General features: G+C 37.5%; 1 protein-coding gene across 2 annotated transcripts; it reads right to left on the bottom strand.

Moving 5' to 3' along the window:
* Nucleotides 1-66: 66 nt before the first annotated feature.
* Nucleotides 67-18,437, bottom strand: ARG1 (arginase 1). Of its 2 annotated transcripts, none has more exons than XM_044676989.1 (8): nucleotides 18,332-18,437; nucleotides 8,919-8,991; nucleotides 6,456-6,630; nucleotides 3,381-3,540; nucleotides 2,330-2,424; nucleotides 1,509-1,613; nucleotides 1,145-1,281; nucleotides 67-855 (listed from the first exon to the last, which is right to left on the bottom strand). In XM_044676989.1, the coding sequence occupies exons 1-8, from the start codon at nucleotides 18,386-18,388 to the stop codon at nucleotides 710-712; spliced, it is 948 nt and encodes a 315-aa protein (XP_044532924.1). In that variant the 5' UTR covers nucleotides 18,389-18,437; the 3' UTR covers nucleotides 67-709. The 2 variants fall into 2 exon arrangements, with proteins under 2 accessions (XP_044532924.1, XP_044532925.1); XM_044676990.1 differs by lacking the exon at nucleotides 18,332-18,437 and adding an exon at nucleotides 17,238-17,458.
* Between the last annotated feature and the right edge of the window lie 3,005 nt (nucleotides 18,438-21,442).

Here is a 21,442-nt window from a genome sequence, read left to right as displayed (position 1 = left end):
CTTTAAATAAATGCATATTAATTATCAAAAAAGTCAAATGTTTTTCTAAAAGTTATCTGCTTTCAATTTCAAGGATGTAAGCAAATTTTATTAGCAATGTTAAAATAAATTTGACAAGGTACTTTTTATTAGTAGTCAGACATTTTTGAAGAAACTTTATTATAACAAGCCATTTCTCCTACACAGACTTAGTGACATAAGTTTAAATTATTCAAGCAAATATTTCTGAAGATGAAAATCTCTCATATTACTGTTGAAAGAATGGGAATGCATGAGTTCTTATTGAGGCTATTCTTCCTTATAAAAAGAACTAAGCAAAACTCAAATGGATGAATATGGTCCTTGGGATACCTGTTTAGTATTGGCTTAAGTTTACTCTCTAGCACATATTTCATATACAAATATACATGACAAATAACAAATTAATGCTGTTTGCCTATTACCAGTTTTCACAATATATAAGTTTATGTTGTTGCACTAGCTAACAGCAAATTAATGAATTAGACTTACAAAAATATCTTTGATTTCACTCTAAAGAAGAGATCAAAACTTTAATTATAGGCAAAAGGTTTTGGGGAAACTGTAAGCTTAAGCACAATTTTTGGAGCTGCTCATTTTTAACCAGCATTGATTGAATTGATAAAGATCAATTGTCTGCCCCCCTACCTTCACCTCCCACCCTCCAGTTTCTTTTCAGAGTTATTTACAGTCACTTGGCACTATGATTGCCCTCTCGAGCTACTCCAAAACAGGATAAAGTTATTGCAACAGCAGTATTCACTGTCCGGTTTACTTCTTCTGGTGTCTTCCCAAGGGATGGATTGACTTCCATTATGTCTAATCCCGAGAGGAGCCCTATAACAACAGTTGGTAAAATACATTTTGTAAGAAATGAAAAGATTTTAAATTCAATAAAAAGTTGAAGGACTAACCAAAGGAATAAAAACAGGAAATGGATATCTTGCCAAATTTCCACTTACTATAAAAATATATGTCAATATCCTTAGAATTATCATTCACAACATTTTTTAATGTATCAACAACTTCGAAGTGGAAAAATATACAATATTTTTTGTAAACTAGCCTCCAGAGGCTTTTCTTGCCTTAAGTTTATATTTTTTGTTTTCTCATATGTTGGGCATACCTGTCTTATAGATTTCTTCTGTAATATAGAGACCTTCTCTGAGAGTCAGGCCTCCAGGGACGGGTGTGCCAGTAGCTGGTGTCACAGATGGATCCAACCCATCCACATCGTAACTCAGATGAATTGGTCTTTTCTTCCTTCAAGTGTAAGGGAAAAAAAATCAGATTAAAAGCTGTTACACTTAGAAGAAAGGGTCTATACCACTTAGTTCAATACAGTTCAGTAGCATTATCAGAAGTCATTAAATGTTGTCTTCTTAAAAGGATTTTCTATATTGATTCTAAGTGTATTTAATAATAATAGCAGGTCTTATGTATAATTATATCATTAACAGTATTTACATCAAAAAATACTGGTGTCTTACCTTCCTATTAAGTAGCTTAGTGTTTCCTCCATCACTTTGCCAATCCCAAGCTTATCCACTTCAGTCATTGAAAAAAATTTAATACCCAGATCTTTAAGAATTTGACTGTAAAAAAAGAAAAGATAATTGAGCCAAGTCAGTGGAGACTCATAGTAGGCTATAGTATATTACCAATGAAGAACTGGCCAGAAGAAATGATATCAAATATATCATCAGAGATATCAAAAAAAAGTGGGGCAGCCATGTAGAAAGAGTGAAGGATAAGCCACCGGCCAGACTGTTCCATGGATATTTCATTCAAGTAGAGCAGTGGTTCCCAAACTTTTTTGGCCTACCGCCCCCTTTCCAGAAAAAAATATTACTTAGCCCCCTGGAAATTAATTTTGTTTACATTTTAATAGCAATTAATAGGAAAGATAAATGCACCTTTGGGAATCACTGAAGTAGAGGATAGAGAGCAATGACCAACATGTTAGGTGGAGCCCTATTTAAAATTTACAGGTCATTGACTGCACCCCTAGAGAGAGGACATACAATAAGATCACAGGTCCATCAGGGTATCCCAGAAGCATTTGTATTATATTAATAGTTGAATAGAAATCTAAATTTTTAAGAAAATATTTAACTAGTTACTTGTATAGAAGGATGGCTTAGGAGTGCTTCCACTTTCTCCTGGGTTTTATTTTTTTTTTTTATAAATTCAATTCAATTAAAAACATGAAACACATATTGTATTGGCTATCTTTGTATCTGCCTAAATTAGCTTTTTAAATTATCAATAACAAAAGTTATAAGAAATAATAGGACAGAGAAATACTTACTGTTCACCAGGATCCACATCTCTCAATCCAATATATACAATGTCCTTGGCTGATAAACAAGGTGTCACCCAAGATAATCCCGGAATATCAGGGATCTAAAAAAATGATGTTTCTATTCATTCCACTGGAGAATGGCTAAACAAATTGGGGTATGTGATGAATATGGAATACTATTGTGCTATAAGGAATGGTGAACTGCTTGATTTCTATATGAACTGGAAAGACCTCCATGAACTAATGTGCAGTGAAATGAAGTGAAACCAGGAGAGCATTGTACACAGAAAGCGAAACATTATAGGATGATCAAATATAATAGACTTTGCTACTGATAGCAATGTAATGATCCAGGACAATTCCAAAAGATTTCTGAGAAGGAATGCTATTCACATTGAAAGAAAGAACTGTGGGAGTAGAAACACAGAAAAAAACATGATTTATCATTTTTATATGGGTATATAATTGGGAATTTTGGTTTTAAAAGATCACTCTATTGAAAATATGTGATAAAGATTTTTTTCTCAATTTGTTGCTTCCCTTCTAATTTGGGTTGCATTGGTTTTGTTTGTACAAAACCTTTTTAATTTAATGTGATCAAAATTAGTTACTTTACATTTTGTAATTTTTTCTAACTCTTGCATGGTTTTAAAACCTTTCCTTTCTCTATTGAAAATATGAATAATATGGAAATAAGTTTTGATTTATAATAAATGTATAATCCAGTGGGGGGGAGCATTTATTAAGCTTCTATAGGGGCACAGGTGATAGAGAGCAGGACCTGGGTTCAAATCTGGCCTCAGACACTTCCAGCTGTGTGACCTTGAGGAAGCATCTTAGCCCAAATTATCTTGCTGTTGTTCTCTTTGAATATGTGCTAAGACAGAAGGTAAAGGTCCTTTTTTTTTTTTTTTTTTTTTTTTTTTTTTTTTTTTTAAATACATGGTGGTTGAGAGCCCTGCTAAAAGCAAGGTTGGTCCTGGGGAAGGATTTCTGCCATCTGCCCAAATTTCTAAAACGAATTCAGACTTGACAGAATTCAAACACATTTGCTTACCTTTCCCTTTAGTTCCTTCATAAGGAAAGAAACAGGCTGTCCATGCAAGTTGCCAGATGTGGTTGTCAGAGGAGTGTTGATATCACTATGTGCATCCACCCAAATGACGCAGAGATCAGGGTGAACCTTGGCATGGCCAGAGATACTTCCAATCGCCAAACTTTGGAAACAGAAAAGTTGTGTAAACATAAAGATTACACCATCTGTACACAGTCTGTGGCATGTTTACTCTCCAAAAGACCCTGCTCACCTTTCCTTTGAACATCACAATGACTTTGAAAAAAAGAGTCGTGTCCGGTGGGTCATTCCAACAAACAAGATAGATACCAGAAAAAAATGATTAAGATTATGTGGAGCAATGCTGTGTATTCATGATACTTAGTGATAAACAGTAATCACTTGTGTTGATGTGGACCCTCAAGTTACTACTTTGTGTGATGGCAATTTTTTTTATCTTGTCCAATATAGCAATTAAAAAATCAGTGAAATTATTAGAGAGTTATAATTCATCCATGTGACAATCTTATTCTCACATTAATTTTTTGCTATTGTCTAATTTCATCCTGCCCCACTTCATAACTATTGTCCCTAATGTCAGTTATTTAAGGATAAATCTTTCACTGCTATCAGTGTTATGACTCTTGAAAATCTAAATGGCTTTTATTTGACAAACATTTTCCATTTCTTGTAAATGCTAAATAGGCTTAGCTTTTGCAGTTTAAGATGGAAGGTTCTGAGTATCTAGAAGAGTCCATGTATCTTGGATGACCCCTTCTCCTATTCTACTTGGAAATTCCATTCTTAACTGTTTTATTCTTCCTTCTCAACTTAATGGATAATCATAGCCAAGTTCATATCATTGGTTGAATCCTCAGTGCCTCTGACATTATTGATCTCTATAATACCCATCCACCTCAGTTGTCCTGGGACTTCTATATGGATAGAAGAAACGGGGAATATCTTGGACAGAGGTAAGAGATTTGATTAAATATAGAAGACCCAAATCTACTTCCCTTTTGCTGCAATTCAATTAACATTTAGCAAAATAGAGAGGATAGGCTTAATAGTGAGCACTGGAGTCAGAAGACCTGGACTTGAATCCCAGCCCTGATGTTAATAACTTGGATAGTTTGGGGCAAGTCCCTTAATATCTCTCTAGACCTCAATATTCTTATCTGTAAAATGAGGAAATTAGACTAGACAACCCCTAAGTTACATTCTCACCTGTCTTGTGAGATACGGATTTTTAAAAGGAATTTAGAGCTGGGTGAAATGATAAGAGCACTGGCTTTGGAGTCAGATAATCTGGGTTCTACTCTCAAATCTGTCATTTACTAAGTACCCATGTGAAGATGGATAATTCTCTGGATTTCACTGGACTTTAGTTTCCTTGTCTGTAGAATGATCTAGTGGTTTAGGTTAACTCTTAAAGTCCCTTCTAGTTATAAATCCTATATTTCCAAATTGACTGAAATCTCTCCAAGGGAGTTTAGAAATGCTGATTTGGATTACTTTTAACTTTGACAGCTTGGTTGCTCACCAGTGTCATTGAGATGTTGTTGTTCAGTCATCTCAGTCAGGACTGACTCTTTGTGATCTTATTAGGGGTTTTCTTGGTAAAGATACTGGAATTGTTTGCCTTTTCTACTGCAGCCCATCTTCTAGATGAGCAAACGGGGTTAAGGAACTAGTAAGTGGCTGAGATCATCTTTATACAAATATTGCAAACTTTTAGAAAAGCCATCAGGTTTTATGACAAACCAACATTTATATAATAAATTATTACAAAATATCTTTTCATATATATTATCCCATTTTATTCTCACAAGCTAAGATATTATTACAAGTATTACTAATGCAAGTATCGTCATCCCTACTTTACATTTGAGGAAACACTCAGAAAGCTTGATTGACCTGTCTAAGGTCCTGCAACCTGCTATTGTGGCAAAGCTGTGCTTCAAGTTCTGTGAGAATGACAGAGAATACTGACGTAAATAGTTTTTTGCTTAACCCTAATGGATATTTTTTAAAAATAGAAGTATTTGCTGATTAGAATAGAGGTGGCACAGTTGATAGAGCTCTAGGCCTGGCTGTAGTCAAGAAGTTGGGTCATTTCAATCGTGTTTGACTCTTTGTGACCCTCTTTGTGGTTTTCTTGATAGAGATATAGAAAGGGTTTGCCATTTCTTTCTCTGGCTCATTTTACAGATGAGGAAACTGAGGCAAACAGGGATTAAGTATTTTCACAGGGTCACCCAACTCATGTCCAAGGTTAGATTTGATTCAGGAAGATGAGTTTTCTGGACTTCAGGCATGACCCTCTATCCACTGCACCACATAGCTGCCTTAACAACAACAAAAGGATGAGAAGAAAACCATTTCCTTCAGGATTCTCCATCATTCTCCCCTCTATTCATTACTTTCAGAGTGTATGGAACAGAGCTTTTGCCACAATAGTAAGTATGACCTTGGACAGGCCAGTCTCTGGCTTTCTGAGTGTTTCTTCATCCAAACAGTGAGGATGACAATTCTTGCATTAAACCCGAGTCCAAATCCAGCCTGACACACTAACTACGTGATCCTGGGCAATTGACTTCACCTCTCTTTGCCTCAGTTTCCTCAACTGTAAAGGGAGTAAGGGGTAATAATCACAACCATCTCACAGAGTTCTTGTGAGGCTCAACTGAGACCATGTTGGTAAAATACTTAGTACAGTGCTTGGCACATAATAGGTGCTGTGTAAATATTTATTCCCATCCCTATTCTCCTGGATTTCAATTGAATATGAACTTTCCAGCTTCTCTTAGCAATATGTTTATAGTTTAAAAAGCACTTCATTGAAGTCTAAATAGATGGGTTCAAATCCTTTTTTCCAACACATAAGAGCTATGAGACAACAAGCAAACCACTTCAACTTCTTCCACTGTTTTCTCATGTGAAAAAATGGAGTGAACAATACCGAAATAAACTACTTCACAGAATTGTGAGGACCTCCCTTTGAACACCCTGAAGAGCTTGACGCATATGATCTACTGTTTCCTAGAACAGAACAGTTAAAACTGTATAAAGAGAGACCTGTGATCCCCGCCAAGTACCAAGCTGGTTCTCCCATTCTTCTTCACTTCTGCTACTACTCCAGCCAGCTGCTCGTTAGCCTTGCCCACAGTCCTTGGATTCTTCACAATTTGAAAGGGGGTATCATTGGGCACATCAACAAAGGTCAAGTTCCCATAATCTTTCACATCACATTCTGCAATGGAAACAAACAAAAAAAAAATGTACGTTATCCTCGATAGCTCTAAACCTAGGCTTTTTTAAATGTACTGCATAGGGGGCAGCTGGGTGGCTCAGTGGAGTGAGAGTCAGGCCTAGAGATGGGAGGTCCTAGGTTCAAACCCAGCCTCAGCCATTTCCCAGCTGGGTGACCCTGGGCAAGTCACTTGACCCCCATTGCCCACCCTTACCACTCTTCTGCCTTGGAGCCAATACACAGTACTGATTCTAAGATGGAAGGTAAGGGTTTTATTAAAAAAAAAATAATAAATAAATAAAATAAGATGTACTGCATAAGGTCACTGAATCAGGGGTTTTACTGAAATAATACCTGGTGTAATTTTGTTATTCTGTGAGGAAACACAGGCCCTCCTAAAGCCTGAGCACATTTTTTTGTTGAGTACAATATTTCTATTATTTTTTAACCTGTGTCCAGTATTCATTCATTTTTTAAAGAAAACCTAAAACGCTTTAGCCTCCACTGAAGTCTTGATCTGATGCCTCATTATATCACTAGGATGATCCTGGGTTCTTGAAGAATAAGTCACTGGAGTACAAGATCTGACACATACCAGAGACCTGGAGAGATTTTGAATATGGGCCCAAATATTCAGTACATCAACCATATGCCAGGAGCTATACAAAATATCATCTTATTGGATCCTTATAATACCCCTTATAATAATAATGTAATAACAAATAATAATAAATAAATATTATAATAACTGTGAAGTAGGGCACTGTTGTTATCCCCATTTTATATCTGAGGAAACTGAGACAAGCAGAGATTTTAAGTGATTTGTCTTAAGTCAAAAAGCTAGTAAATGTCTCAGAATGGATTTGAACAACCCCATTTTAATGAGGAAATTGTGGCACAAAACTCAAAATCTCTCTCTTCTTGTTCCATTTTAATTTGTAATACTATCCACTCAAAATCAACTAAAAAATTTTTTTTCTAAATCCTTACTAAGTATTATACTATGTATTGGTTCCAAGGCAGAAGAGCAGAAAGGGCTAGGCAATGGGAGTTAAGTGACTTACCAAGGGCCCCGCAGCTAGGAAGTGTCTGAGGTCAAATTTGAACCCAGGACCTCTTGTCTCTAGGCTTGGTTCTCAAATCACTGAGACTCCTGGCTGCCTCCATAATCAACCTTTTATACTGTTTTGCTTGATTTCAGGATTGCCCATAAAGGGTATGATTGTGAGTTAAAGGAGATTTTGTATATTATGTTGAAAGTAAATTCATCAGTTAAAAAAAAAAGACAATCCTCCAGATAAAATGGAATGTTATGTGCTAGATGGTCATATAGGCAAAAAAGTAGGTTTGAAACTATTTGAATGACTAGCCCCACAATGGTGATTAATAGGTTAATGTCAACCTGGATGGAAACAGCTAATGTGGAATTAGACATGGCTGTCCTTAGCCCTCTTCTGTGCAATATTGTAAGTAGTTCGGATGAAGGCATAGATTTCATGCTGACCAAATTTCAGGCTGAAACAAAACTGGGAGGTGAGAGATGACAGATCTGTAACTCAAAAAGATCTCTCTACCAGTTAAAATAATGAGCTGAACCAAATAAGATAACATTTAACAAGAATCAATGCAGAATCCCGATTGGGGTTCAAAAAATTAATTGGGCGGATCAGGAATAAAGAAGCATAATTAGGAAAATGAAAAATACTTGAGAAGTATAAAACAATGATAAGGCAACAAGGTGACAAGGGTGGATAATCTGCCCAGCCCAAAGTTGGGAAGGCCTATCTTCCTGAATTTAAATCTGGCTTCAGATGCTTACTAGTTATATGACCTTGATCAAGTCACTCAACCCTCAGTTTCCCCATCTGTGGAGTGAGCTGGAGAAGGAAATGGCAAACCACTCCAGTATTTCTGCCAAGAAAACCCCAAATGAGATCAGAAAGAGTTAGATGTTACTGAAAAGACTAAAAAGTTAACAACAATAAAAGATGGTTTTATAGAAAGAGGACCTCAGATATAGACCTGATCACTACTTGTCTTCTTATCTCAACCCGTATGAGGCTTGAGGAAATGGTTATTTCCAGGAATCCATTCCCTGATCATGGATATCACCCTTGGAGGATCCACTCATTCACCAGATGCTTCCTGAATACCTCTGCCTACTGCCCAGCTCACATTCCCTTTTCAAGTTTTATGCAGTCTCCAAAGCTCTACGCCTTTCTATTGGCTGGGGGGAATTGTCAGATCCACACCAAGACACTGTGCATCAGTCTTATGATGGAAGTTACCTTGTTCTTGAAGTCTTGCAATGATGCCAGCTTCTCTCAGTGCTTTAGGACCTTCTTCCACTCCTCCTCGTGGCTAAGGATTTAAAAAAATTAACAAATGATTAATTCAGATCACTAATTATTTTTATATCTCAATCTGGAAAGAGATGGATGTCACCTATTGCATATATTCTCTCTCTTTTTTAATCCTTCTCTTCTGTCTCAGAATCAATACTGCGTATTGGTTCCAAGGCAAAAAAGCAATAAGGGTTAGGCAATGGGGGTTAACTGACAGTATTTGAGATCAAATTTGAACCCAGGACCTTCTGTCTCTAGGTCTGCCTCTCGATTCACCAAACTACCTAGCTGCCCCCTCCCATTCTTTTTTTTTTAAGTTAGAAGACCCTATTTAAGAAGCTAACAAGCCCTATGTTATAGTCTATCCTGTTGAGCAGTCTGCTTTTGGTACCTTTGCTCATACAACACTAGCTATGTTGACTAAAGTGATTAACCAATCATCTACCTCTTATGAGCCAAGGCACTGGATTAGGGGATACAAAGGCAAAGTTTAAAATTGTCTCTGCCCTCAAGGAATTTAGTTATGAAAGATACAAAAAAATAGTCAGTTTATAGGTCAGCCCTCCTCTGTGGCAATCTAGATTCGCCCTTTAATGAATCATTTCACAGGAAAAGTCTCAGCCTCAAAACAAACCAGACTAGTTCAAATTGCATTTGGTAACCTATGGTCATAAATCTAGACTTACCCTGCCCCCAAAACAAACAAACAAACACACACACACACACACACACACACACACACACACACACACACACACCCTTTCTTCCTAGCTCTCTTCTTTCATTATTTTTTTCTATTTATCTTTTTTATCGGTCCAATAGAATATAGCCATCTTGAAGGCAGAAATTGTTTCCTTTTTCTCTTTGTTTTCCTCACTGTTTCCTATTTGTCTTGATATCCCTAGCATCCAGCCCAGTGTCTTCTACATAATAGATACTTAATAACAGTCTGCTAAATTACATCTAATAATTTTGTCTTACTTCTTTCTCCTTCGTATTGCTCACTTCTTTCCTCTTATCTAGAGTGTCAATCTTTACTTTTTTCTCCCTTAGCCAATGCCAATTGTGAGAGCTGCAAAAACAGCAATTAAATTGGAGAGATGGTTTCTTTTTCTTCTCCCTCTATCTCATAAGCCTAGATACTCTCAGCAATGCAATGATCTGGGGAAATCCTGAAAGACTTATGATGGGGAATGCTATTCACCCCCAGAGGAAAGAACTATTGCAGTCAGATGGATGTGGATCAAAGCATAATATTTCATATCAGTGTATTTATGATTTTATTTGTGGGTTTTGGTTACGTATAAGTATGCCCTTACAACAATGACCAATATAGGAGTGTGTTTTGCATTATAATTAAAATAAAAAAGAATGAAGCCTAGAAGCAAGGAAAGGGAGAGAGGGGAAGGAGGAGAGGGAAAAAAATTAGTACCAATGAGTAGAAGAGTAACTGATTTTTAAAAAATTATTATGGTCATTGTGTAATTTATTCTTTATCTTTTACTTTCTTTCCCCTGCATCAGTTGATATGTCTTTACTTGCTTTTCTGAGTCCTTCATATTTGTCATTGCTTATGACACAATAATAATCCATTTCATTCAAATACCACAGTTCATATACCATTATACTGTGAAGATAGAATTAACTTTCCCTTTGTCTATTTTTAGTTAATCAAATCAAGAACTTAAAGTACCCCTACTTAGTAGCTAGCTAACCATTAGATAAGAGAGCTCACAAGTCACTTACTAGTTCACACCCCCAAAAGGCCACAAGCACTATCCCCTCCCTTAGGCAGTGCTAGGCAAATTGAAAGACAGCAGTTGGAGGAGAGACAGGAAATATCATGGGAAAAGGGGGTATAAAAGAAGAGACCAATATGGTCTAGTCTCTCTTTGCTTCCTTGGTTTTGGAGAGGCTGGTTCCTTGGAGGGACTCTTCCCCTTGGATTCTGCATTGGTGAGTAGAGATAAAGAGACACCCTTTTCCTTGAAGTTATTCTGCATTGGTGGAACTCTGGCTGAAGACACCACCAGGACTTCTGACTGAGGACTACCAGGAAATCTAAGTAGAGATCATGACTTGGGGAAGCCCCTGCCCAGGGCTGAGCTGGACTTCACCAGAGCAGCACTTAGGGCTGGTAGGCTAGACCAGGCTTTGTCTCCTTCCTATATTTCCCACTTTCACTATCTCTACCTTGTTGCAAATAAAAGCTGTTAACAGTCATTTTGACTTAGGGGTTAATGTTTTATAAATAATGACCACTTTTTAACATTCATACTGAATCAAAACTTAAAATTTAATTATTACAATGCTTTTTTTTGTTACAAGAGAGTGTTCTCTGAAGAGTGGGAGGGGTTATTAAGAAATGAAAGTGTATTTTTAAAATATCAATAAAACTTTTAAAAAATAGCAATGAGGGGGCAGCTGGGTAGCTCAGTGGATTGAGAGTCAGGCCTAGAGACGGGAGGTCCTAGGTTCAAATCCAGCCTCAGACACTTCCCAGCTGTGTGACCCTGGGCAAGTCACTTGACCCCCATTGCCTACCCTTACCACTCTTCCACCTAGGAGCCAATACACAGAAGTTAAGGGTTTAAAATAAAAAAAAAAAATTATAAAAAAAATAGCAATGGCATACCAAACAAAACAAAACAAAACAAAGGAATTTAGCCATTTTCATTGCTTTCTTACTCACTCACTACCTTCTCCTCAGCTTTCTCAAATTACTCAAAGGCACCATCTAAATAAAGGCTTCCTTTCACCACCATCTATATGCAGTGTGAAACAGTGAAGGGACTAGAGTGGAGCAATTTGCTTTCTTCACCACTTGTCTCTGTTGGTGGAGTATACTACTCTCCAAGTAATCAACAGAGTTGAGGTATTAATCCTAATATTGGTGACAATAGAAAGATGACTAGAGAAATACTATAGCAACACTTCCCACATCATGCCCTTCTTTGACTCTGGGAAAAGCAGAGCTGTTAGGTAAAACAATGTTATAGGGGCAACGAATTCTTTAGGAATAGTGTCATAACTGTCCAGTGACTTCTTTTAAACAAGGAAAAGTTGAGGACTTTATGGTGGTGGTGAACATGTTTAGTAGCATGTTAACAAGGTTGTAAAACAGCATGATTATGGGGAACATTTTGTGGGGCATGTCTACAAACAAAATAAAAGAAACTTAAAAACCATGTATTCTGATGTTGTCTTAAATTATTTCAGTGCCACCTGTATTAACTAAGCACCTACCATTAACAAGGTCCTGCGTTTGGTGCTGGGACCCAAAGGGGCTACAAATGCAAATTCAGACTCTAACCTTAAGGAGTTTACATGCTACTATGAGGCCAAAGCATGTACAAAGAAAAATAAACTTCAGGTGATTTAAGGGCAGGGAGAGAGAATTAACAATGGGATTCCTTTCAGGGGAATAGATCATGGAAGGGTTTCTTGGAGTTGGTGACACCTGAACTAAGCTTTAAAGAGAAGTAGCAGAAGGTAAACTTGTTCTCTCTGAAAAATCAAAAGCAGAAATTTCAAAGCTTAAAAGAAAACTACACTTCCTAGCTTTGTGACCCTGGGCAAGTCACTTAGCCCTTGCCCTTTTACCTTAAGAGTCGTTCTAAAACAGAAAGTAATGGATGAAAAAAAACCAAAACCAGGACACACTGAAGAGTTTTAGACGGCAAAACTACCCTCCATATTTTCCTTGCCCAGAGATGAGCAACATTCTTATAATTGAACCGAGTTGACATTCACTTTAAGGAAGTTGTGGATGCTTGATATCAGTCAGCTGATCAGATGTCTACTCCTGCTTTTTCTACTGGAAAAAAACAAAACAAAACTCTGTTCTGTTCCTAACAGTGTATCTGTCTTCCTCTCCTCTCTTACTCAAACCCTTTTCCATTGTTGGGTAGAGGTCAAACAGACAAGTTAATCAATAGCTGTTTATGTGTTGGCTAATGGGGTGAAGGTGATCAAGGCCAATCTCAGAGCTGACAATGAATCTCTGGCGTCTTCTTACTCTGTCCTTAGCATCACACTGCCACATCACAACTAGGTGCTCAGACTTTCTTCTCCCATCAAGCTCACTGCTGGAAAATGATAGCAATGATTTAAGGAAGGAAGGGATGGACTAGATGATCTTTAAGGTCCCTTCTAGTTCTAAATTCTATGAAACACTTTACCCTTTCCTTGCTAGACTCTAAATAGCTCCCTCAAATTCTATCTTAAGGCCTTAGATCTGAAATACCATTAAGGTTTTAATTACAACACAAAGCTAACATGAACAGCTAGGGGTACAGTAAATAAGAGTCCAGGGCCTGAAGTCAGGAAGGTTCATCTCTGAGTTCAAAATCTGGCCTCAGACACTTTCTAGCTGTGTGACCTTGGCCAAATTACATCACCCTGTTTGCCTCAGTTTCCTTATCTGTCAAATGAGCTGGAGAAGGAAATGGCAAACCACTCCAGTATCTTTGCCAAAAGAGAAAACCTCAAATGGGGTCACAAAGAGTCAGATATGACTGAAGAACAATAAATAGCTAAAATTTATATAGGTCTTTAAAGTTTGAACCCTATTTTCCAAAAAACCCCAACTCTGTAATAAAAAAATAATATAGGCACTATTATCCTCATATTTAAAATGAAGAAACTGAGCTCAGAGATGTTAACGTAATTTGCCAATAGTTGCCAAGCTTGTAAGCATCAGAAGATTCAAACCCAAGCTTGTCTAAGTCAGGCACTATAGCCACTGCAAAGAAATCTGTTGATTATCACAGCAGAGAGGATTCTCAGAAATATATCAATAATATGAACCCATTTCTTTGGTTCCTATAACTCTGAGAGTATAATAATATGATAATAATCATAATAACAATAACAACAACAACTGACACATTTAAGGCTTTCAAGGCATTTTATACTCATGTATTCAAGATCTACCAGAAAATCTACTTTTCTCAGCAACTCCTTTTTAAGAGAAAACTTCCTCTTGATACCCTGACTATTTAGCATTGGCTCAAATAAGTTGTTTAAGATGGTGAGGGATAGGGCAAGTAATCAGGAATGGAAGCTAGGACAGGAATAGGAAGGAAAATTCCAAGGATGCTATAAGCCACTCCCAGGAATTAGGGTTGGGAGAAAATCGTAGAACTTGTAGAACTTGCTTTAATGTGCCCAGAAAGCATTTCAGCTATGAAGACATTGCAAGTTGTCCATTTGCTTGATCTATTTTGTGTGAAAACAGATTATAAATGGGGAGGGGGAGTATAGTACAACTGGAAAACAAATTAAACATGTATGCTTATGAACAAGTCAATAGAAATTCTAATATACATTTAATACTGCCACAAAACTGGAACAATTTAGCTAAAAGAGTAGGATGCTTGATTCTCTCTAAGGTGGTGAAAATTTATTAGCCAGGACACAAAAAGCAAAAATCAAGTCTTCAAGCCAAAAAGAAATTGGTTTATTGAGAGAGGGCTGGTCTCACAATAAAACCAGACTCTGGTCAAGACCAAGAGTCCCAGAGCCTTGTGAGTGGCCTCCTTATATACCCAAAAACTTGTACAAAAGATACAATGACTTTTCAGACATGATTATAGTTCCCCAAGAATCCAGTTATTTCTATGGTTCATGAGGAATCCAGCAAAATCAGATAACATGGGCGTGTTTGAACCACAACTTGGCATAATAGAGCAAAGGGAGAAGTGACAGAAAATTCTATGCCTGCTGTGATTTTTCTAAATGATTCTTTCAGAATTATGCTTACAAAACATGCCTACATGATTAAGATACAGAAAATATTTCAGATAGAATGATATCTTGATTATTTTTAGAAAAGTTTAAGATCTATGATCACAAAATAACTAAATTAGGAAAAACTGCTGATCCTGATGTAATCACATAAGGGGTGGGGGTTGGAGGGCTAGGGGATTTCACATTCACAGTTGTTATCCTTTTATTTAGTGACCTATTTCCCAAGGAGTCATTTCAACAAAGAAAGCCATTCACTTTGCCAGTTGCAAAGCCCTACATAAAGATGTCTCCTAGGAATGGATCAAATAAAGTTAATAAATTAATATTTCCTTTCAAGGAAAATGACCAGATGCTATATTACATCTTCAGCTTCTTTCCTTCCTGATTGCCCCCAAAATGTAGCTAATTGACACCTGTTATACTTCACTGGGTCTGAATCCTTTCCTTGATTTCTTTTCATCTTTCATTTACTGGAATCAGTCTTCATGATTTAAACTTCTAATTTGGCAAGAATCATATTTACTTGTTAAAATATAGCATCTGGTTTTTTTTTTTCATTTTTTTCACATTTCAAAAGAAGGAAGGAAGAAAGGAAGGAAGGAAGGAAGGAAGGAAGGAAGGAAGGAAGGAAGGAGAAAAAGCTGGTCAGCAAAATTAATCAATGCATCAGGCAAATCGAAGTCCCATTTACCTGTCTTTATTGATCTTTCTTCTCTTGAATCCATTTGTATTAGAGTTTTTTCCCCCTCTCCGAACAATGTGCAAACATCTTCATTAGATCAATGTACTTTTGCTAAGTTGGACCCTGCCCCACAGGGCATAGGAGAAAAATCTGCAAGGCCCATCACCTATCAGTCCAATTACTGTCAGTTGGTTGATGGGGTAATCAAAGTATTATGGTAGATAAATGACAGTATGTGCACCCCTGGGAGCCAGATTTAGTTCTTTTATTTCTATCTTTCATATAAACTGTTCCATGACACAGGCTAACAGAATTATGTTTTGTTTTTGATGGAAAAGACCGTTTTTAGTATTTTTCCCAGTATGGTACAGTAGAAAGAAAATAGAATTGAGTCAGAGGACTTGGGTTTCAAATCTTGACTCTGCTATGGCCAAAAACTAGCAGTGTAGTTCCTGCCCCTTTCCTTGTCTGTCCTGGCCCCATATCCACACCCCCAGGCCTCAGTTACTTTATCTTTTAAAATGATAGGCCAGGAGGATGCTAAGTTTCCATACAGTTCTAAATATATGATCTCAAGAAACCCTTTTGTTTCTACAAAAATTCCCTTTTTCTATTTTGTAAATCCAGCTACCCTTTGAAAAAGGAGGTTTTGAAAAGAATGGCAGTCCTGATTTCAAATCTAGACTTAGATACTTACTAGCTATGTGACCCTAGATAAGTCACTTAACACTATTTACATTGGTTTCCTCATCTATAAAATGAACTGGAGAAGGAAATGGCAAATTACTCCAGTATCTTTGCCAAGAAAATCCCAAAGGGGTCACAAAGCATCAAACAAACTCAACAACAACAATTGCTTTCCTTATGATCTTTGCCAATGTCAAGCTTGTCCATGAAAAATGAAAGGTGTAACTGAGAATTCAAAACAAAAAATGTCCCTGTTAGGGGGCAGCTGGGTGGCTCAGTGGACTGAGAACTAGGCCTGGAGACAGGAGGTCCCAGGTTCAAATCTGACCTCAGACACTTCCCAGCTGTGTGACCCTGGGCAAGTCACTTAACCCCCATTGCCTAGCCCTTCCCATTCTTCTGCCTTGGAACCTATACACAGAACTGATTCTAAGACCGAAGGAAAGAGTTTTTAAAAAATGTCCCTGATATCCAAGGAAAGAAATGGTCAAAGATAAAAGGACCTGAAGAATTCCTAAAAGTGAAGACATCTTTTTTAATTGTTATTGATATCTTTTAGCTTTATGTTTTCTTTTTCTTGAAAACCCTTACTTTTCATCTTAGAATCAATATTGTATATTGGTTCCATTTCAGAAGAGCGGTGGGGATTAAATGACTTGCTCACTGTCACATAGCTAAGAAGTGTCTGACTTCAAATTTGAACCCAGAACTTCCCATTTCTAGGCCTGGCTTTCAATCTGCTGAGCCTCCTAGCGGAACCCTTACCTTCCTTTCTGAATATTCTTCTTCTTTCCCTTCCCTTTTCCCCCTGAGAGCCATCCCTTGTACAAAAAATAAAAAATTAAGCAAAGAAGAATAGAAGGAAGGAGAAAGAAAGAGAGAGAAAGGAAAAAAGAAAAAGAGAGAGAAAAGAAGAAAAAGAGAAGGAAGAAGGAAGTAAAGGGGGAAAGGAGGGAAAGAGAGAGGGAAGGAGAAAAAGCTGGTCAGCAAAACTAATCAATGCATCAGGCAAGCTGAATAGTAAATAAAATATTTCGCACCCATTACCCTACAAAGAAGGGAGAGAGGGAGGTACATTTTTTCCTCTCTCCAGAAATATCTATTAAGAGAAAGTATCATGTAAATGCTTTTCTACTACTTACTCCTTTATTCATACTTGGTTTTTTCTTTTTCCACATTTTAACTAGCGACCTATTATCTGAATGAACATCATCTTCCTGTAGATCTTCTATGTGACATTATCCTCAGTGAGCAGAAATCCAATTGTCAGTGAGTTCTTGTCTTTTTGACACATTTCCAAGTAGGAGGCACTGAAGTTCCCTGGGAGGGGCAGGAGGGAAGCTCCTACAGAGCTTAATTAGCCCATGGAAAATGTCTTATCCTAATAGGTGTTTGAATAAAATGGTAAAAGCCTGAAAGCATAATATGTAAATACTATCATATGACCAGTAGAATGGATAGGAGAGAGGACAGGTCATTTAACCTCTCTGTGCCTCAGTTTCCTCATCTATAAAATGAGAAGTTGGACCTGATGGCTTCCAAGGTACCTTCTAGTTCCATATCTATACTTCTATTATCGATTGGAAATAGAATAGAACTCCAAGTGGCCAACCTGGTATTTATGTTACTATTGGTTTTTTTTTTTCTGAAAAGGAATTCTATAATTCAATAAAAAGATTCCATCTATATGCCAAGTGGCCTAACAGTTACTAATTCTAATTAAAATGCAATGTCAAAGATGAGTCATTTAAATAAAAAAAGTTAGATATTGTTCAAATTATGCAAATTAATAGTCTAAAAATGACTTAATTGAGTTTTAACATGAGTTTTTCTAGGCATTAAGTAACTAAAGCCAACATTTTCTTACATTTAAAAAAAGCCACGTTAGCATGGGAAATTAAAATGCAAAGATTCCATTTCAATTAAGATGAATTTACTTCTTTTTACATTTTTAAATACCTGATGAAAAGCCAGAGCGCCAGGCAAAAACAGTTAAGTTTGGCAGAGATCAGAAGCAGCTGAATTCGTTGGGCTGTGACCCAACTCCCAACTATGTTCCAGAGAATTATTGTGACTTTCGGAGAAATGACTGCAGGCGGGCAGGGCCACTTAGGCAGAGAACATCAAAAAACGCTAGACAGGAATTTTAAAGATTCAAAAACCTTCCACGAATTCCAAAGACTAGGCTATAATACATTTGAAAGGAGGAGAATGAGAAATGGGGCTATTTATTCACCTGTCCTTTGGAGAAAGGAGCTCCGATGATCCCAATTGACTTTGGCTTGGAACTCATGCTGTTCTGATCCTCCTCTTATCTGTATTCCAAAGGAACAGCCAGGTAGTTCTCCTCCCCGTGCCAGCTGCAGCTCTGAGTGATTGAGGGCACTTTAGGCTCCATTTATAATGGGGTTGAGGCTGTTTACCTTTATGGTGATGAGAAAGAAACTCCCTCCGCCTCCCGAGCAGGATTGCACACACGTGTCAACAAAATTCCCCCATCTCAGCTAGTTGTCCTTGAGCTCACCATAGGCTGAAATGAACACGACTACAGGAATCTAAACTAAGTCAAAGCGTCCCGAAGTCTTTTTGCCCAGCTGAATGGTTAGACGCGCTTTCCCTAATAGACCGCACATATTCAGCACCAAGTAATGTGATGGATCAATCGCATAAACATCTGTTAAGCACCTACAGAACTGTTTATTCAGAGGCTAAAAAATCCAGTCAGAAAACAAAAGGAGTCACTACCTTCAAAGCGCTTGCATTCTGCCCAGTCTCTTGTTAAATCTAGAATACAAAGTTAATCGTGATGGGGGCAAAAGAGGATCCGGCAAAATGGTCTAGGAAAACTTGAAGATGAGGAGATTTCTTTTGGGTGGTTGAGATCTAGAGAGGAAATCTCTGAGATGAGCCTTGAAGGAAGAGAAGGATTGACCCATCCATCAACAATTGTTTAAGTGCTAGGTACCGGGGAAACGAGTACAAAGAAAGAAATCTACCCTACTCACATTGTTTCCATTCTAATAACAAGTATAAATTAAATATATATATATAGTTAAATATCAGGGAGAAGGGGTCTTAGCAGTTGGGAAAAGATAGAGAGAGTGCATTCCAAGTCTGGGTGTGTGCCTGGAGGAGATTGGGGGGGGGGGGGGTTGGAGTATCCTGCTCATATGGATAGATTTAAAGATTTAGCAACTGGAGATAGCAAGAATTTTAGGAACAATAATTCAGTTTGCATAGAATATAATGGACATTGCATGACTAGGAGTAATGTGAAATATAGCTGGAAAGGTAAATTAGAGACAGATTATGAAAGACTTTAAATGTCAGACTAAGGAATTTTTTTTTTTTATATACATCATAAACACCAGGGAGCAATTGAAAGTTGTTGAATAAGGGAGAGGCTTAATTAGGTTCAAGATTAAGGAAGACTATTTTGGCAGCTGTGTGAAAAGGACTGGGAGAAACAGGAGGCAGGTAGACCCAGAGAAGGCTGGTAGGGATATTATCGGATGGTGGTTGGCAGAAGAAGGTTTAAAGGAAAAGCAAGAGAGACATTGAAATGGAAAGCAATTCTTCCTTTATAAGATGAGCATTCCACTCATTAAGAAGGGTCTCAGGCTTAACTAGTTTAACTGCATCTGAAAAAGCTGGGAGACAATGGACTTGCCTCTAGTACCTAGACTGCATTCATTATCTCTACTACTCATCTGCATAAGAGTTCTAAAGGAATCTTGAGGGGTAACTCAGTTGGGATGCTGTTGTTCAGTCACATCCAACTCTTTTGACCTCATCTGGGGTTTTCTTGACAAAGACACTCAATATGTCATTTTCTTCTTCAGTTCATTTTACCAATGAGGAAACTGAGGCAAACAGGATTAAGACACTTGCCCAGGTCACACAGCTGGTAAGTATCTGAGGCCAGATTTGAACTCAGGAAGATGAGTTCAGGCCCAGCATTCTATTCACTGTGCCATCTAGCTTCTCCAACTGAAGTGGGATTAATTCTCATGAGTCAAGGTAGAGTATTTTACCAAGTAAAATTGACTTTTGGTGACTAGATTTCTTCTGTATTCTACCAAAAGAATACAAACCTTTGGGCTGAGGCAAGGGGAGGTTTTTGCCAACACTAGACCAAAAGTTGTTACTGTAATTGAAAGATCATAGCAGCTTTGTAGTAGTAGTAGTAGTAGTAGTAGTAGTAGTAGTAGTAGTAGTAGTAGTAGTAGTAGTAGTAGTAGTAGTAGTAGTAGTAGTAGTAGTAGTAGCAGTAGTAGTAGTACTTGTACTTTAGTGGTGGTGGTGCTGGTGGTGGTGGTAATGAGAAGTTATGATTTGTTAAGGATTATATAGTCTAGTACATATCGAAGGCAAAACTTGAACCCACATTTTTTTGGCTTCGAAGAAATTTCTCTATATTTACCACACACTATTATACATAGTAGGTACATAATATTTTTAAAATCTAATTAAATCAAACTGACCTATTAGTGATTCTGCAACTAGTTAAGAAGAAACATGTGAGGACTAGTTTAAACTTACTGATAAATGATGAGAAAGTGTTCCTTTTTCCTATCCCCCAGCATTTCTTCCTCTAGAACAGTGATTCCCAAAGTGGGCGCTACCACCCCCAGGTGGGTGCTGCAGTGATCCAGGGGAGTGGTGATGGCCACAGGTACATTCATCTTTTCTATTAATTGCTATTAAAATTTTTAAAATTAATTTCTAGGGGGCTAAGTAATATTTTTTTTTCTGGAAAGGGGGCGGTAGGCCAAAAAAGTTTGGGAACCACTGCTCTAGAAGAACAGCTTTCTCTGTGGTCTAACTTTCTCTGTGATCCAGTATTGTAATCACCTAAGGATAGTCTAAGTCAGTTGGTGGGACTATACTGGGCAACTGAGTCACTGATTAATTCTACAAAGATTTGGTTTCCCCTTTTCTTGGTGCAGATCAAATCTCCAGCCCCACTAAGAAAAAGCTGAGCTGGGACATAACTGGACAGCACCATTGCCCAAGCACGAAATTGCGTACTATGTAAGAGAACAGCAGGAAAAGTTTACTGAATTCTCACTATATGTAAAACACTCTTAAACAGAGTGGGGAAAATAAGTGTGATTGCTAGGGTATTCCCCTCTCTCTAATAGAACTCCCCCAAATCCCAGCTTCAAAATATTCTGTGGATCACATCTACTCAAAACCAAAACTCATGAGCCCCCACTGACATATTTACTTTTTCTCTAATCAATCAGAGGATATAATTGAATTAAAGAAAAGATATTTAATAAAATACTATGTTAAGGAAATTTGCCCTCTTCCTTTCCCCAGTAGACCTAGGGAACCCTATCCC

Source organism: Gracilinanus agilis, chromosome 4 (genome assembly GCF_016433145.1).
Source record: "Gracilinanus agilis isolate LMUSP501 chromosome 4, AgileGrace, whole genome shotgun sequence".
NCBI lineage: Eukaryota > Metazoa > Chordata > Mammalia > Didelphimorphia > Didelphidae > Gracilinanus > Gracilinanus agilis.
This window is presented reverse-complemented; position numbering and strand designations above follow the sequence as displayed.

Coding starts and splice junctions, on each gene's coding strand:
- ARG1 (XM_044676989.1), bottom strand. CDS start 18,388: ATGAGTTCCAAGCCAAAGTCAATTGGGATCATCGGAGCTCCTTTCTCC. Junction 1,282..1,508: donor CTAAGCTACTTAATAGGAAG/GTAAGACACCAG, acceptor TTACACTTGAAG/GAAGAAAAGACCAATTCATC. Junction 856..1,144: donor AGAAGAAATCTATAAGACAG/GTATGCCCAACA, acceptor CTGTTGTTATAG/GGCTCCTCTCGGGATTAGAC.